General features: G+C 47.6%; 1 protein-coding gene across 6 annotated transcripts in view; it reads right to left on the reverse strand.

Annotated features, from left to right (window-relative positions):
• The window catches only part of RNF212 (ring finger protein 212), a 57,889-nt gene that overhangs the window by 38,699 nt on the left and 620 nt on the right, over positions 1 to 18,570 (reverse strand). For 4 of the 6 annotated variants that reach the window (XM_078002874.1, XM_028848209.2, XM_078002871.1 and 1 more), the window contains exons 2-3: positions 13,456 to 13,517; positions 2,300 to 2,374 (exon numbers count right to left, since the gene is read on the reverse strand). In XM_078002874.1, the coding sequence (XP_077859000.1) occupies positions 2,300 to 2,374; positions 13,456 to 13,517 (137 nt within the window). The remainder of the gene's footprint in view (positions 1 to 2,299; positions 2,375 to 13,455; positions 13,518 to 18,570) is intronic. The other 2 variants (XM_078002873.1, XM_078002872.1) reach the window with 1 other exon arrangement.

Raw genomic sequence — 18,570 nt, forward strand, 5'->3', positions numbered from 1 at the left:
GATCTTAGAGGGTTACTGGGAAGAGGAAGATGTTTGTTACCAATTAGACTAGGAAGGGGGACTGGGGCAGGCAGAGGCTGAGGTGGTTTGTTGACGCTGTCCCAGGGCAGGTCCCAAAGCCTGAGCCGTGGTGCTCACAGTTTTGGTCTTGGGCCGGTTTTGTACTCTTAAAAGTTACTGAAGGCCCCAAAGAGCTTTGCTTATGTGGGTTTTATCTGTCGATATTTACCCTATTAGAAATTAAGACTGAGACAAATTTAAAACTATTTATTAATTCATTTAAAAATAACAATAAATCCATTATGTGTTAATATATGTAACAAATATTCCAATATTTATGTTACGTTGATATTAGAGTGTAAATACTACAATACCACATCACGTAGCTGCGGGAAAATTCCACCCTGTGCTTGTGGCGCTCACCTCCATAGTGTAACTGACAGACAGTGGGGCTGTGAGGTCACTGGGCAGAGCCTGTGCTGCCCAGGCTGGAGCCAGCCGTCTCCACGGTCCATGCCTAAAGCCTGAGAAGCCTGAGAGGCAGAGCAGACAGGTGGCTGGAGGGGCTGGTCGGGTCTGCTGGGTCTTCTCTCCTGAGACAGCACCTGGCCTCTGCGGCACTTGGTAAAACTACCCTGCAGCGTGCAGCCTGTGGCTCCGAGGTCTGTGATAACACACGTGTTTTATGAACTCCAGCGACTTCTGGCCCCAAGGGGACTCGGCTTGAATGAGGGTCCTGCTGGGTGGAGCAGGGTGGGTGGGGGGGTGAGGTCCGTCCTGGATGGTGTTTCCATGGGACTCTGGCTGGCTCTGGGAGCGCCGGCATCCTGGTCTGGGTGCCTGTGTGGTGCTGAGCCAGCACTCTTGGGGATCTCCGGGTGCTGCTTGGCTTCCACGGGTTGAGCCTCTGGGCACCTCCCTGGAGGATGTGACTGAGCATAACTTGAGATGGGAACAGCCTCAGGACAGCCTGAGACACTGTGGCTGATTCAGGCTGTTTCAGAACCAAGGAAGCTGCTGCAGTGGGACAACCTCCCAGAGAGAGGACAGTCTTGGTGACCTGGCTGACCACGGCCCGAAGGCACAAGCCCACCAAGGAGAGTGACATGCGGGGGTCCATCCTCAGTGTCTCGCCTCAGATCCTGGCTGCCCCTACTAGGCCTCTTTCCCCGCAAGGCAGGTGGGGTGGCCAACGGTGGGAGCTGCACTCTTCACAGAAGAGGGAAAGGAAGTGCGGGATGGGGGCCAGGGGAAGGACCCCTTCTTCTCCTGGCAGCTGTCCCCCAGACTGGTGGACTGCAGCTGTCCAGTGACATCCAAGGAGGCCAGAAGTGCCACTCAGCATGCGGGGGTGGGCACAGAGGACAATGACCTGTGTCAGAAGCCGGGGGTGGGGGAGGCTTGGCATGGAGGCGCGTGCTAACTGGGAGGAGGGTCAGGAAGAAACAGGTAGAGAATGGACAAGCTGCAACTGAGAGGACTGGCACAGCAGCTGGCAAAAGCTGCCAGGGGAGGGGACCACGGAGCCAACACTTCCACAGCAGGGGCTCAGCTGCCAGGAGGGGGGACCATGGAGCCAACATTACCATGGCAGGGGCTCAGCTTTTAGGAGGGGGGATCACAGGCCAACATTACCATGGCAGGGGCTCAGCTTTCAGGAGGGGGCATCACGGGCCAACACTGCCATGACAGGGGCTCAGCTACCAGGAGGGGGGCCCATGGAGCCAACATTGCCATGACAGGGGCTCAGCTACCAGGAGGGGGGCCCATGCAGCCAACATTGCCATGCAGGGATCAGCAGGATCGGAAGCCTGGCAGAAGGCCCCAGGCGACTGTCAGAGAAGGACAGTGTCAAGAAGAAACCTGCTGCCCTGAACCCAGAGAGCCCTGACCTGGTGGGGAGAGTTCCCAAACCTGAGATTCTAAGGTGTGAATATGGGGAGGGGGCATCTTACCCAAAAGGACCCCAGAGCTGACTGAGACCACTTTGTCTCAATGTGACACCAAAAGCAAAAACAACAATAAAACAGACCAAATGAACGTTGTCAAAATCAGAACCTTTTGTATGTAAATGTTTCACCATTAAGAAAGTAAAAATTCAACCCACAGAAATATTCTGGCAGAAAATATTTGCTGATCAAATATCTTCAAAGGAACTTGCCTCCAGAACACAGAAAACACATGATCTCAGGATAGTGCACTTGGCTCATCACGGAACCAAGCGCACCCCCCACAGCTCCACAGTCTCGGGATAGTGCACCTGCTCATCATGGAACCAAGCGCACCCCCCACAGCTCACCTGGGAGGTTTCCCTGGAGTACTTCTTACACAGACTGCCTATGCTCATGAAGAATGCCTGGATATCTGCGTCAGTCTGAAAGAGAAAGAAACAACTCTACATTTATTGCGTCTAATAAATGCTTCTGGCCACCAGTTAAAAACTGTATTTCAAGACCTAGAATTAGCTGTAGATGACTCAAATGGCCAGTACATTGTGAATGGCCTCTCAGGGGCCCTGCCAGGCACAGCTTCAATCAGCAGGACAGTCCCTCGTCCTGGCCGCTTCCTTCTGAGGGCGGTGCCGGGCAGTGGTGAGGGCTGGGAGGCAGAGCCTGGTAGGCGCTGAGCCCCTCTGGGCTACGGCAAAGATACGCTCCCTCCTCAAAAGGGTCTTAGTGAGGGCAGAAGGTCGCCATGAATGAAGGCCTCCAGCCCAGCCTCCTGCACAGTGGAGACATACTAAAATCAGAAGGATGAAATAAGCTGACAAGCATTAAGTCACCACTGTGTAGTCACAAGTACATGTCGAGTTATTTAAAAAGCAAGTGTAAGGACCTTAAGAAAGGATGCAGGTTTAAGAAACAGCATCTGGTAGGCCAGGTGTGGTGGCTCACGTTTGTAATCTCAGCATTTCGGGAGGCCGAGGCAGGCGGATCACGAGGTCAGGAGATTGAGACCATCCTGGCTAACACGGTGAAACCCCGTCACTACTAAAAATACAAAAAAGTAGCCAGGTGTGGTGGCAGGAGCTTGTAGTCCCAGCTACTCGGGAGGCTGAGGCAGGAGAATGGTGTAATCCCGGGAAGGTGGAGGTTACAGTGAGCCGAGATCGCACCACTGTACTCCAGCCTGGGCAACAGACTGAGACTCTGCTTCAAAAAAAAAAAAAAAAAAAAAAAAAACAGCGTCTGGTTACAAGCCCTCATGCAGACGCTGCCAACTTCCTTCTCAAGTGCCTCCAGGGTGCCCTGCCTCGCCTCCCCACACCCCTGGCCTTCCCTCACTTTCCCCACCAAGGACCACGCTAGCACAAAACACCAGATGACAGCTGTGCTAGGCATGGAGCTGCCGTGAACCAGAATCGCCTGAGCAGTTCAAAGAAAAGGGGCTCCTGCTTGTAATCCCAGTACTTTGGGAGACTAAGGTGGGCGGATCACTTGAGGTCAGGAGTTCAAGACCAGCCTGGCCAACATGGTGAAACCCCATCTCTATCAAAAATACAAAAGTTATCTGGGCGTGATGGCAGGTGCCTGTAATCCCAGCTACTTGGGAGGCTGAGGCAGAAGAATCGCTTGAACCCGGGAGGCGGAAGTTGCAATGAGCCAAAATCATGCCATTGTGCTCCAGCCTGGGCGACAGAGTGAGACTCCATCTCAAAACAAACAAACAAACAAACCCCTCAAACACCAAAATCCAAAACCAAAAACAAAGAAAGGGGCAAACACCAGAATGACAAGATGTAGGAAGAACCTTGTGCCTCCTCCCATTCTGTGGTTCAGGACGGTGAGCGTGTAGAAGGTCAAGACGGTCATCTGAGCCCATCAACCTACCTACCACTGGCTCCCCAAATCCCACTGAAATGACAGTAAAATTTAGGAAAAAATACTCTATTTGTGGTGGAAAACAGGAAATGATACCTTGAATCAATCAGACTGAAGAATTCTAGAAGACAGTGTAGACTGGCTTAGATCAGGATTAAGGCACCAGCTCCAATACCCGGGGCAGGTGCAGATGAAGAGGCCCTGGAACCCACTCCAGAATCCACTCCCAGGTCCCCAGAGGCAGAGGCCAAGCAGAGCATCCTGGAGGTGAGCTCCTCTGTAACGCGGGGACTCAAACCCAGCAGAGGGGAGACCTGGCTCTGGCTCGGATGGGGTAGGAGCTCCTGTGTAACACCCTCCCATACATACCAAACGGCAAAGGCACAAGCAGTGTGTCCAATGGGACAGGGGTCAGGAGCTCAGAGTCTGGCCTAAATCCAGCTCTGCACACCCTTGACCTGCAACCCTGCTTCTTCACCTAATTCCTCTGTGCCTTGGTCTCCCCATGTATAAAAGAGAGGCAGAAACAGCACCCCCTCAGCCCTGGCCATGGCAAGTAGCAGGTGACACAATACAGGAAAAGTGCTCCCAGCGGAGCATGGCCCATGTCAGTGCACAGGGAGCAGGGACTGTCACTATTATCTAAGGTATATTATAAATACACAGATGACTCAAAGACAAGACCAAGAGCTCCATGAACCAGAAATGGGAGCAACTGAAGAAGCTGTCACAGATCGATCTGGCTCTATGGCCTTCTGGGTAAGGGGGACTGAGTCATTCTACACATGACAGACGCTCCAGAATGTCCAGAAGATGAGCTTAGAGACAAAACAGCCAAGAAATCTACAAAACTAACAAATGGCATCACAGCACAGATGCACAGACCTCAGTGAGGCCTGAGCAGAACACAGGCAGCCATTCCTCCACCCCGGCACCCATGTCGCAGAGAGCCGGCGATAAACCAGGGCTGGAATTTTCAAAGTGCTAAGGTGCATTCATTTTCAACAAAGAATTCTGAAGTCTGTGAAAATGTACTTCAAGAAAAAGAGGTATTTTTTAAAAACAGAAACTGAAAATTTGTCACTAACAGCCCAGTACTAAAATAATAAAGGAATTCCCTGTAGGTAGGAAAAATACTTCCTGATAGAAGCACAGAGATTTGGGAGGCAGAGAGGAACAGGGAAGAGGGGGAAATGGGGGAAAATCTAAATGAGTATTAGCTGTCCATGGCTGCACTGTATGGTGGGGCCTAGTGCAGTGAGAGCCAGTGTGGCTGGAGGAGCGGTGCAGGAAGGCCAGGAGAAGGGGGATTGGGTGAGAGCTGAGGCCCTTGCATCATCAGGAAAATTAAATTTACGTTAGACTTTTAAAAGCCAAGATTGTTCGCACAATCCCTAGGAAAATCATAAACTAATGTTTTCTTTTTGTATTTAATTTTTAAAAGGTGGGTGTGTGCTCCACAATGGTACAGGAATGAGGATACACAGTTAAATCTCACAGCGTGACTGAAGGCCTTTGCTTCGTCTGACACTACCACAGCAGAGGGCGTAAGGACTGGAGGAAACCAATGCCAGTGCAGAGCAATTGAGTCCACGAGGCCTGAAGGCACAAGCGGACACGGGGGCACCACCGTGCGCGATCCACGGAGCTCTCCTCACGCAGCTGTAGAGGCGTGCTGTTGGTGACTCGCTGTCAGACACAGGAAACGGGCACTGCAAAAGAGTGCTCTTATCATCACGAAGGCTGATTCAGCCACTGCAACTAGGCAGGAAGGGGGGTTCTCTGGCTAGGAATGCCAGCCCTAATTTTACCGTCTTGAAACACACACAGATTGTACTGGCTGCAGCACGATACTCTCCTTGGGGTGCCAGGCTCACACAAGATTTCCTTGTTGGAGTCTCGGCGGTCAACACTGATTTCATCTTCTTTTGCTTGCTGCCTGCACGGACTTTGCATGGCTTCAGAATTGTACCAGGCTTACTGCTTTCCCGTGATACTTCTAGGGTTAGGTCTTGTTTTGTGTTCCTGTCAAACATTCTGAAATTACTGTAAGACCCAGTCACAACACTGTCAGATCCATTCCAACAACATGGAATTCGTCAGACACATGGTCCTTTTCACACAGTGCACAGTTTACTTCCGAGCTACTCGTGCACCTGTTACATTTCCACAGGTATTTTCCATAATTTTTTTTTTTTTTTTGAGATGGAGTCTCACCCTGTGGCCCAGGCTGGAGTGCAGGGGCGCAGTCTCGGCTCACCACAACCTCCACTCCCCAGGTTCAAGTGATTCTCCAGCCTCAGGCTCCCAAGTAGCTGGGATTACAGGCGTGTGCTACTGAGCCCAGCTAATTTTTGTTATTTTCAGTAGAGATGGGGTTTCTCCATGTTAGCCAGGCTGGTCTCAAACTCCTGACCTCAGGTGATCTGCCCGCCTCGGCTTCCCAAAGTGCTGGAATTACAGGTGTGAGCCACTGTGCCTGGCCATGTTTTCCATATTGAAGTTCTAACTTTTGATGAACAAATGGTCTCTATCATCATATTTGACCACTCTGGCTGAATTTTACATCAGAAATAAAGGAGATGATTTCAGACAAAAATGACCCGTTGCTGGAATCATCAGGTTCTTCAGCGTAGAATGCCTATCACAGAGGGCAGACACTCTCACGTCACATGAGCAAATAGTTCCTTTACTGCTGCTAGATACAGATGTGTTACAGCTGTTCAGATGGAATTCTGCAGCTGAAATCACCTGTTAGCTCTTCCATATTGTCAGGCTTGATATCTACAACATTAAAACTCCCGTCTATAATTTCCAGATGCCAAAGACTTGATTTTTTTTTTTTTTTTTTTTGAGACGGAGTCTCACTCTGTCACCCAGGCTGGAGTGCAGTGGCACGATCTCAGCCCACTGCAAGCTGTGCCTCTCAGGTTCACGCCATTCTCCTGCCTCAGCCTCCCGAATAGCTGGGTCTACAGGTGCCCGCCATCATGCCCGGCTAAGTTTTTGTCTTTTTTAGTAAAGACGGGGTTTCACTGTGTTAGCCAGGATGGTCTCGATCTCCTGACCTCGTGATCCACCTGCCTCGGCCTCCCAAAGTGCAGGGGATTATAGGCATGAGCCACCATGCCCGGCCAAAGACCTGATTTTAATCTGCAAATCACCTGCAGATAAATATGTTTCAAAATCACTATTAACAGGAATTGAGTTGATGTGACAAGTATGAGCGTTGGCAGATGCTCTTTGTGGAGCAAAAGACTGGCACTCACAGTGCAGTAGCCAGGTGGCATCTCTACACACTCCATCTTCCTCTTCAAGTTATATCCTTCTGGTCTTTCGTCCCTTTCACTGATTTTCCATAATTGTATTGTTTTATTATTGGTAGACAATACTGAGCAGAATTTTTCTCGGGTAACCACCTAGTTTTGTGGAACTTTTCTTCTCTTTCTGAAATTTTCAAGTGGTCAAACTCTGGCTCATGGTTCTGAAAGGTCCTGTAAACATGGTATTCCCTTCTGCTTAAGATGAAATTTTGTTCATCTGCTCCTGTTGAAGTATTATGACTCTGCCACCTGTATCTCCAGTTCCGACCAATTCTCTGGAACGAATAAATCCTACTATGGAAGAAAAAAACTAATGAAATAGTTATGGTCAATAGTTAGAGAAAAATTAATAAAATTCCACACCACTTGTGACATCATCTGCTACATCATCATCTATTGCTCCTTTCACCTGAGAAAACTCTACTGAGTGTCATCCCTCCTCCAGCTCCTACCGTGGGGAAACAAAAATATTCATGTGGCCCCATTATCTTTCACCTTGTGAAGGGCTCTTCCTTCTCTGTGCAAAAATATCTGTACATACACCTAAGAAAGCTTGCAGCAGCAGGTAAACTACTTTCCTTGGCCTAAATGTTGGTTACATTCTGATTGTGAAAAATTTACTGAGGTATACACTCATAATGTATGTACTTGGCTCTGTGTTATACTTCAATAAAAGTTCATAGAAATTGTAACTAAAAACTTGCAAATATTTAAAAATGAATATACTTCTAGGTAACACATGGGTCACAGGAGAAACTGAGTAGAAATCTCAAAATTCAAAGATAAAAATGTAATATAATCAAATATGTATACTGCAGGCAAAAGTGAACACAGAGGGAAAGTTATGACCCTATCGTGTAAATATTATAGAGGAAAGGTTGAAAATTAATCCTAAGCACCCACCTTAAAGAACAAATTAAATCCAGACAAAAAGGAAACGATAAAGATAATTAACAAAATAGGAAAAAAATATAAAATGGACACAATCAAAAGAGCTAAAAATTAGTTTTTGAAAATAAAGTCGTTCTTCAGTATATGAGGGGCAACTGGTTCCAGGACCCCATGTGTGCCAAAATCCAAGCATAGCACAGTTGGCCTTGTAGAACTTGCGTACAGGAAAGGTCAGCCCTCCATCTGAGCAGGTTTTGTATCCCATGAATACTGTATTTTTGATCTGCATCTGACTGGAAAAATATCTATGTATTTTTGGACACACACAATTCAAACCTGTGTTGTTCAAGAGTCCACAGTACTAATAAAAATCACTAACATTTGGCACAACTGGTCAAGAGAAAAGAGAATTCATAATACCCACTATTAAACAAGGGGCATCATTATGGAACTTACAGACATGAAAAATATGAGTGGATTACAAGCACACTGATGACAAGAAATCTGAAAATTCCGACGAAATGCACTAATTCCTAGAAAAATACAATTTACTTAAACTGACTCAGGGAGAATCAGGAACTTTAAATAGTTCCATGTCTAATAAAGATATTAAATCCCTAGTTTAAAATCTTTGCACAAAAAACTTATTGGGCCTAAATAGTGTCACTCCTGAATTCTACCAAACATTTAAAGAAATAACCCCAATCTTACAAAAAAACTTTCCAGAAAGGAGAAAAATAAAAATAATTTACAACTTGTTTTATGAAACTAGAGTAGACCTGATTTACCAAAATGTGAAGGGGCATTACAAGAAAAAAAATTTACAGGTCCAGCTCTCATATGAACACTGGTGCAAACAACCCCATACAAAATAGTAGCAAACTGAATTTACTTACAGATACAAGCTATCTTATATCACTACAAAGTTGAATTTGTTCCTAGAATCTAATGTGGGTTTCAAATTCGAAAAATAAATGCAACTCACCACATTAACAAAATAAAAGAGAATAATTAAATGATAATCTCGACAGCTATAGAATAAGCTAATAGTTATGGTCAATAACTATAGAAAAATTAACAAAATTCAATACCATTCATGATGATTAAAAAAACACCTTAGCAAAAACCTGATGCACATATGATACTTGATGAAATACTGAAAGTTTGACCTTGAAATCAGGAAAAGGACAAGGGCGTCAGCTAATGCCACTACTTCTACTCAGCACTGTACTGGAGGTCCCAGCCAATGCCGTAAAAAAAAAAAAGGAAGCACGTAAGGAAGCACATAAGGATTACAAAGAGAAATCTAAAGCAGTCCTTATTCAAAGATAACATGCTTGCATATGTAAATGTTCTAGCAGAATCTACACATAAACCAACAGAGTTATCAAGTAAATTCTGCAAGGTTACTAGTGAAAGTTAAGAAAATCAACTGCATTTTTATATACTAGCAATAAGCACTTAAGAGGTAATTTTTTAAAAACTGTAATAGTAGCAGTCCAAATCATTAAATACCTAAGAAAAATACTAACACTGATGCACAAAGCCTCCCTAAAGAACAGTAAGTACACAATAAAAATCCCAACAGGATTCTATGTGTGTGGAAATTGCCGAGTTGCCTCCAAAATATATGTGGACATGCGAAGATGAATGTAGGCCAACTGGTGTATCAGACAACCCCCAAATCTCAATGGCTTATTGTGGGGACCCTTGTTTCTTGCCCACACAATAGTTCAAGACCAGGCTCAGTGGGTGGCCTTCCACACAGGCCCTGGGCCCAGGTCACCCTGCCCCCAGCAGCTCTGCTCTGTTCTCCTGAGCTTCTACGGTGAGGGAAGGGCGGTAGAGGGCTGTCCAGGAGGCTGTTTTTATGGGTCAGGCCTGGAAGTGGCCTTCATTGCTCCTGCTTGCATTTCAGCATGGGAAGGTAGACGGGGAGAATGAGTACAGCCAGGTGCCCAGGAACAGAGGGAGCAAGTGTGGGGATGACTGCCCAGCCTGGCCCGGTCTGCCATCTGGTCACTGGTATCCAGGTCACTCCTCCCCTACACAGAAAGTCACTCCCCCAGAGTGGAGCACCCCCAACACCACTGTCACTGCCCAGCTCAGATGCTGGGGCAACTGGGTCCCGATTTCGCCTGCAGTCTACGAGCTAGAAAGACAATGAACGTGTCTGCATCCTTGCTGTGACCTGACGTCTAATGGGGGCACGGGGCAGGAAAACTAAGAAACACTCCCCACTGCACCAAGGGAGAAGGAAGAACACAGGTGCATGGCATGAGGTATTTGAGGATGGGTGCTGGGGGCTGCTTCCCCAGGGAAAGCCTGGGCTGGACTGCAGCTCTGCCTTCTGGGGGAGCTCTCTTGTCTGCTGTCTCCAAGCCCTGCTTCTGCCTGCTGGGGTTCCCATCAAGTGAAGTGAGGCAGAAGTGCTGCCTCAACTTTCAAGGCCTTCACCCTCGAGACTTATTTCTTACTCCTTGGAGTTTAAAAGCAACTGGCGTGTCCATGACTGTGGGGCATCCTCATCCTTCATCTCCTTACTATAGCCACTCCTTTCCATGTGTGTGTAAAAACCGGCACAGTCTAGCTTACACTCTCCCTCCTCAAGGAGGCAGATGCGGACGGAGCACAGCCTCTGCTCTGCTCTGGGCTCACCGGAGTCTCCCTTCCCGGTGGCCTGGCCACCCACCACATCCCCAGGCACATCCTTCAGTCTGCCCTGCTCCCTGGCCATCCACCACCCAACCAATACGGTGGTGCCCTATTTTGTGCGTTCAGTCGTAACGGAGCATTTTAATGACAAACAAATCAATATATAAAGATATCTCAGGTGGTGACACACACTGCGAAGCAGAATAATCCAGGTCAAGGAACACAGCGTCAGAGGGTCACTTTTACACGGTGGTGTCTGTCACAATCAGGTCTGGGGAAGTTTACTCATAACATGTTTTGTTTTAAAGACAAAACACATGAGTATAGAAACAATCAGAGGGTACTGCACTAAGCGAGGGTAAGAACTGCTTCGTGAAATTGATTTCACGGAAGTGCTCATGCACGGATGCACCCACGTGCAAATGCACACGCTGCCATAATATAAAGCGTCCCTTCTATTGCAGGTCAGGGTCAAAGAAGCCAGCATGACCCAGAGCTGTTGGTGATGTCTCCTGACATTCCATAGACACCTTAAGGCTGTGGGGGATGGAGCCTGTGGCCATCTGAGAGGACATTCCAGTGAGAGGGAACAGGAAAGCCAGGCACTGAGGTGGAAGACCTTGGCTCCTGGAGAGGCTGTAGCCCACAGTTGCTGCCTGGGGACCACGAGGCTGCCAGAGGCCAGGCCACAGGGCCTACAGGCGTGGGGGACTTTGGCATTGACTCCTGGAAAGTTGGGATGCATTTACGCAGATCCCTCTGGCTGCAGGGTGAAGAGGCTCTAGGAAGCCAGAGTGAGAGGAGGTGGAACCAGAAGCTCCTATGGGGGGTAGAGCAACAGGGAAAGGAAGACCGGCATTTGAAAGAGACTACGGAAGAAAGAGCCCACACAGTCTGTGATGGTTTAGAGAAAGAGAAGCAGGAACAACTTCCATATTTTAAACAATTTTACTTACACACACACACACACACTCAGACACACAGAGAGGAACACATGCCTTTTTAAACGCCCATCAAATATGAACAATTACCATGTATTAAACCACAGTGAAAATCCTGATAATTAAAAAACCCACATAGCCATATTCTCTCATCAGAATGCCATAGGACTAAAAATTAACGATGAAAATGACAGGGAGCTAAAATCTAACCACTTGGAAACTAAAGCATATCCTTTCAAATAATTCTTGAGTTAAAATAAAAAGACAGATTAGAGCTTATTTAGAAAAGAGAGAAAAGTGGTACTCAAAATGATATAGAATAGCAGTGCACAGAAAGACACGGATGGTCTTAAATATATTTACTAGGAAACAAGAAAGTAAGTAAACGACCTGAACATTCCACCCAAGCTAGAGAAAGGCTAAGGGCTCACCAGCCTCCAGCCTGACCATGTGACAGGGCTTAGTGCGGGATCACTACGTGAGGAGCAGAAGCAGGCAGTCACTGAGCCTCTAAGCTGCCACACGTGTGGAGGAAAAGAAAGTATTTTCTGTTAAAAGTGTAAACATTTACATCTTTTGCCCTTACTTTTTCATCACTTCAGGAATTTATGTCACAGAAATATTCTTACAAGCGTGGAGAGATACTGGTTAAAAATGTTCACTGGAAGGTTGTTCGAAACAGCAAAAACCCGAAAAAATCCAAAGGCTCACTGATAGGAAAATACTAAAATATAATGCAGTCATTTTAAGAGTGAGTGTGCCCAAAATATAATGTCAACTGAGAAGACACCTTTTTTTTTTTTTTTTTTTTTTTTTGAGACAGAGTCTTGCTCTGTCACCCAGGCTGGAGTGCAGTGGCGTGATCTCGGCTTACCCGCAGCCTCTGTCTCCCAGGTTCACGCCATTCTCCTGCCTCAGCCTCTCGAGTAGCTGGGACTAGAGGCACCCGCCACCATACCCGGCTAATCTTTTGTACTTTTAGTAGAGACGGGGTGTCACCGTGTTAGCCAGGATGGTCTCAATCTCATGATCCGCCCGCCTCGGCCTCCCATAGTGCTGGGATTACAGGCGTGACCTACCGTGCCTGGCCGAGAAGACACCATTTTTACAAAAAGGTAAATCACAATAACACACATAGAACAGGTGTCAAACTCCTGGTCACTGTCATCTCTGGGAAACAGGATCTGGGGACTTACACATTTGCCATTATAATCTCCTGTACTGTATGAATGTTGTGTAACTTTGTATTATGTTTGTAATCAGAGAAAAACAACTATTATATTTAAATCATCAGACCAAATGCACATTTTGGAGATCAGGCAGAGAAAACACCAATCATTTGTTTATACCAATAACAAGTTAAACTGAGTATTTTATAGAGAGAACAAAAAGCATTGTTTTAAGTCTTCAGCAGTAATTGATTTTAAACTTTACCAACAACACTCTTAATTACATATGACCCCTATACAAATCCAAACTCTATCACCCGCTTCAGGTGCTTGTATGGTGCTAAAGAAATCTATTTAACCCACTTTCTAGGAACACAGCACGATTCAACAACCTAGGAATAAGGTCAATCTACAGCTAAGAAAGTTTTAAAAACGTAAGTTTTACAGAGCGAGACTCCGTCTCAAAAAAAAAGAAAAAAAAAAAAGTAAGTTTTAAAAACTAAATCCTAACTGCATTTTGATCACTCAGATATCTTTGTTAACGTAGCAGAGTGACTGAAAATTTTAGACACCACAAATGACTAAAAATTAAATAACGAATTTAAAAGGAAATATGACTGTGATTAAGATGCAGATACTACAGATTTCAACTTACATGTTTTGAAAGTAAAACTGTACGACAAGGAGCTTTACAAATCAAGCATTCATTCTTTTTACCTGTAAGATAAAAATAGGCTTTATTATATTAGACTGACTACTGCTTTTAAGTATGTATACATGCAGACTTTACAATGTTTCTTCAAGAAATAAGCAGGATTATATCACAGGTTTTCATGTTCTGACAGGATGAGGCTGTGGGTTCTGGTACAGTTGGAAGGATTTATAGAACTAACATCCTTTTCCCCTCCTTTGCAAATATGCACAAAAACAGTGACCATAAAGATCAACAACACTTAAGGCTAAGTCTATCCCAGGTATTTATTACAATAAAGCTTTTTAAAAATTAAAATTAAAAAAATTTTTTGAGACAAGGTCTTGCTCTGTTGCCCAGGCTGATCTGCAAGTGGCATGATCACAGTTCACTACAGCCTTGACCCCTCCCCAGGCTCAACAGTCTTCCCCTCTCAGCCTCCCTGAGTAGCTAGGACCACAGACGTGTGCCACCACGGCCAGCTAATTTTTATTTTTTTTTTTTTTTGTAGAGACAAGGTCTCACTATGTTGTCCAGGCTGGGCTCTAACTCCTGGGCTCAAACAATCCTCCCACCTCAGCCTCCCAAGGTGCTGGGATTGCAGGCGTGAGCCACTGTGCCTGGCCATAATTAGGTTTTTCTTTTTCTTTTTTTTGAAACAGAGTTTCACTTTGTCACCCAGGTGGGAGTGTAATGATACGATCTTGGCTCACTGCAACCTCCACCTCCTGGGTTCAAGCGATTCTCATGCCTCAGTCTCCCAAGTGACTGGGAGTATAGGTGCCTACCAACACATTTGGCTAATTTTTGTATTTTTAGTAGAGACTGGGTTTTGCCATGTTGGCCACGCTCGCCTTGAACTCCTGACCTCAGGTGATCTGCCCACCTCGGTCTCTCAAAGAGCTGGGATTGTAGGCATGAGCCATCATGCCCAGCCCATGATTAGGCTTTATAGTGATCTCTTAATCTAAAATGTTTAACTATTCAAAATGAACCTCAAGCTTGATTTTCTCACTAGTCAGGTTGGAGCCCAGAGCAGACCAGGCACTATGAGCCTTCACGCTCCTGTCATTCCAGGGAGGACACCAGGCCCAAACCTGAACAAGCCTGGTGGATTTCTCCCCTCCTCTGGGTCAGCGCAGCTAGAACTACGAGAAAAACATCTCTTAAGTGAGAGGAGCGAGAGGCGGATTCACAGACTTGAGGATTCCAGCGCTGCTGAGTCAGCAACACTGCAGGGCAATCCTGCTTTTCCTGGGTGTTTTCTGCCCCATTCCCCACGGGGCTGTTCAAACCAGGGCCCTCATATCACCTACTGAGAAGAAGCCCTGGCTCATGACCTACCTCAATTTCTCTGCCCTCTCCTCTAGACTGACCCACCACAGAACAACCCACTTCACTCTACCTCCTTCCTTTCTGCCTTGGAGGGAGCATCTCTTCCAGTCCAAGCCCAGGCTTTCACTTGTGTATCCACACTCGCCTCAGTGTCCGCAGCTCCCAGCACACAGAACGGTGTCCTACTGTGGAATGAGGGGTCCCCTCCTAACAGCCTCCAGAACTGTCTCCTTTCCTCTCTTCTTCAAGTTGCCCTCATGCTAAAAACATCTACCCTTGACAGTAGGTCCCTTCCCTTCCAGCTCTTTAACTGCGAATTCTGGAGCAAGAAAATTCCTCTTCTGCACCATCACAGCCAGGAGTCATGCAGTAAAAGATTAACAGAGCTGACTCATAAAAATCTAAAAGCTCTTACAAGGGAGGAGGATTAACAGATAAGACAGAGAGGAAATCACATGCAGCCAATAGACAAAGGGGTTGATGCCTGATCTACAAATAGTGCTCACAAGTCAATTAAAAGAAAATACCTCAATAAAAGGCTATGAGGAGACCTGAACAGACATAGAAAAAATGCAAACAGCCGACAAACACACAAAATGAAGGTCAAGGTCACTAGTAAGAGACACCAAAGAGGAAAGAACAACAGGTGCTCACGTGTCACTACAGGGAACAGAAACAGGCACATCCTTTGTGCCTGTTTGGGTTACATTTGGGTCAGTTTTCATGTGCACACCCGCAGCCTAGCCACTCCACCCCTAAGAATATATTCCAAGGAAAAAAAGTAAGAGAACAAGCGGTATCTCATAGCAAAATAGCAGAAAATATGTTATGGTATGATACTCAAAAGATACATCATGCAACCTTAAGAATGATGATACAGGCCGGGCGCGGTGGCTCACGCCTGTAATCCCAGCACTTTGGGAGGCCGAGGCGGACGGATCACCAGCTCAGGAGATCGAGACCATCCTGGCTAACACAGTGAAACCCCGTCTCTACTAAAAATACAAAAAATTAGCCGGGCGTGGTGGCGGCACCTGTAGTCGCAGCTACTCGGGAGGCTGAGGCAGGAGAATGGCGTGAACCTGGGAGGCGGAGCTTGCAGTGAGCCGAGATCACGTCACTGCACTCCAGCCTGGGCAACAGAGCCAGACTCTGTCTCAAAAAAAAAAAAAAAAAAAAAAGAATGATGATACAGACTTATTTTAACATGGAAGGAGGTCCATGTTTGAGAAATAAAAGCAGATAACTGAATGATAGACACACTGTATTGCTTTTAAAAATCTGCATCTATAGGAAAATCTTGGAAGGATATACGCCAGAGCTAAACAAGGGCTTTCCTCTGAGTGATGCACCACTGGACAGCTACGGAGCTACAGTAAGGGCTCTGCCCAGAGCCTCCATCCCTTTTCACCATTTTTTTGTGTGTCCTTGGATTTGGTGTGGTCCCAACATGCAGCATCAGTGGCTTTTTGGAGGAATGCACTCAGACTACCGGCGTTAAGAGCTAGACAAACTTGTCAATCTATACCTGCCTCAGGCCCTTAACCAGTCACCTGCCAACGCAGGCTTTGCTGACCTCAAAAGCTATGACACTCTGAGCCCTGTCTTCACACTTCCCAACACCACGAAGGTACGTGTGTCTCCATCATTCCTAACAATGTTATCTTCGAGGAATGTTATCTTGGGTCACCAGTGCCCTCCTCACTGGTCCAACGGACACTTTCAAACACCAATTCCTTGATTTCACTGGGATGTCCAGTTCATCAACATCTCTCTTCTTTACCTGACATCTTCCTTACCTCCTTCAACAAATGCTCTTTCCAACAAGATAGTCTCTTACAGTTTCCTTTGCCTTTGGGGCTCTCCACACTCCAGTATCTAGGATTATTATCCTGTGTTAATCACTCCCCAAATGTATTCCTGGCTGTCTTAGTTCTGGACCCACACGGGCAACTGCCTCTTGTCTTCCCCTGGGTGGCTCTCACAGGACACAGGCCGTGTCCAAACATGAGCTCAGGGACCCTGCATCCCACCCTGCTACGTTCCCTCCCACTGGGCTCCTCTCCAGTGTTTTGTCTAGCAGCGAAACTCTGTCCCGTTCTCTAGCCCTTGTCTCCGACTCAAGTCTGCTGAATCTACCTAACTTCTCCTGAACCCATCACTTCTCCCCATCACCTCTCATGTGCTCAGCTGCAGTCTCTCCCACAGTTTCTATCTCCCTCCAATCTACTTTTCACCAGGCTGCCAGAGAGACTTTTGTTTTTAAATACACACCTGAAATCAACAACTCCACTCCTAGGTTACACACCCAACAGAAATGTGTACCTAAGATCACCAAACACAGGAGCGAGAAGATTCACAGCGGCACCATTTCTGCAGCCAAATCTGCAAACAACCCAGATGGCCATGGACAGTGGAAATGGTAAGTAACTTGGGGTGTATCCATACGATGGAATACCACACAACAATGAAAGTAGATGAACTACAGTTACATACAAATACAAAGACAACACTTCGGGAGGCCAAGGCGGGTGATCCTTAGAGAACAGGAATTGGAGACCATCCTGGGCACCAAAGGAAGCCCCATCTCTGTGAAAAATTTAAAAATCAGGGGTGCATGGCTGCACATGCTTGTAACCCCAGCCACCCCGGAGGCTGAGGCAGGAGGATCACTTGAGCCTGGGAGGCTGAGGCTGCAGTTAGCCAAGATCCTGCACTGAACTCCAGCCTGGGCGACTGAGCAGAGCTCTGCCTTGAAAGAGAGAAAGTAAGGGAGAAACAGGAAGAAAGAGGGGGAGCCACGGAAAGCGGCTTTGCTGTAGGGCTGGTTGTAGGGCCACATTCACCAAGGTCCCATGGGTCTAAGGCCAACTCCGAAGTTGGAGGTTAGCACAGCGGGCGTCCCCTGGGCTGGCTGTGAGCCACCGGCACCCAGCTGGCTGCTTTCACCGGTAAGTTCACTTGGTAAAAGCTCATTGTGCTCTTGCTTTTGTTCTTGCATAAACATCACTTCAACACAAAATTTTCATAGAAAGAAAAACGCCTCCCTGACAATGCGATGTCCGCTTGACACCAGGGCCCAGCGCTGCCAGTGGAACAGGGCCAGAGTCCTCCACGAGCGTTAAGGCTGCCGTCCACCCGCCTTCTCCCCCAGGTCCTCCAGGCGGGACCCGCAGCCTGCAAGCCAGAGCCCCGGGATGACAGGACTCGCGGCCTGACCCCCGCCGTCACCCTCATCTGCTCCTCATGGCGGCCCTCCGCCCCGCCCCCGTGGCCCCTTCCTGCCTGCGGCCCCTCACCCGCGCCCTCCTCCCCTGGTGTCTCCCTTCCCCCCATCTCCCCGGTATCCCCCTTCACCCCCTTGACCTCTCACATCCCCCCCCCCTCCCCTAGCGTCCCCTTCCTCCCTGCAGCCCCCCACCACCTCCGGGGTCCCCTCTCCCCCCACCCTCCCACAGCCCCTCACTCCCCACCTCCCTCCCCAACGCTTCCCCGGTGTCCCCCTCTCCTCAGCGGCCCCTCATCACACTAGAGGAGCCCTCTCCCTGGTGGCCCCTCTTCCGAATCCCCCTATCTCCGCAGCCCCTCACCCCCCCATACCCCCTCCTTCTCCACGCGCCCTCTCTCCCCCGCGGCCCCTCCCCCCGAGTCCCCCTCCCCTCAGAGTTCCCCTGGCATCTCCCCTGGCATCCCCCTCCCCCCGCGGCCCCGCCCCCTCCCCTTCTCCACCCGCCCTGTCTCCTC

Source organism: Macaca mulatta, chromosome 5 (assembly GCF_049350105.2).
Source record: "Macaca mulatta isolate MMU2019108-1 chromosome 5, T2T-MMU8v2.0, whole genome shotgun sequence".
In the NCBI taxonomy this organism is placed as follows: Eukaryota; Metazoa; Chordata; class Mammalia; order Primates; family Cercopithecidae; genus Macaca; species Macaca mulatta.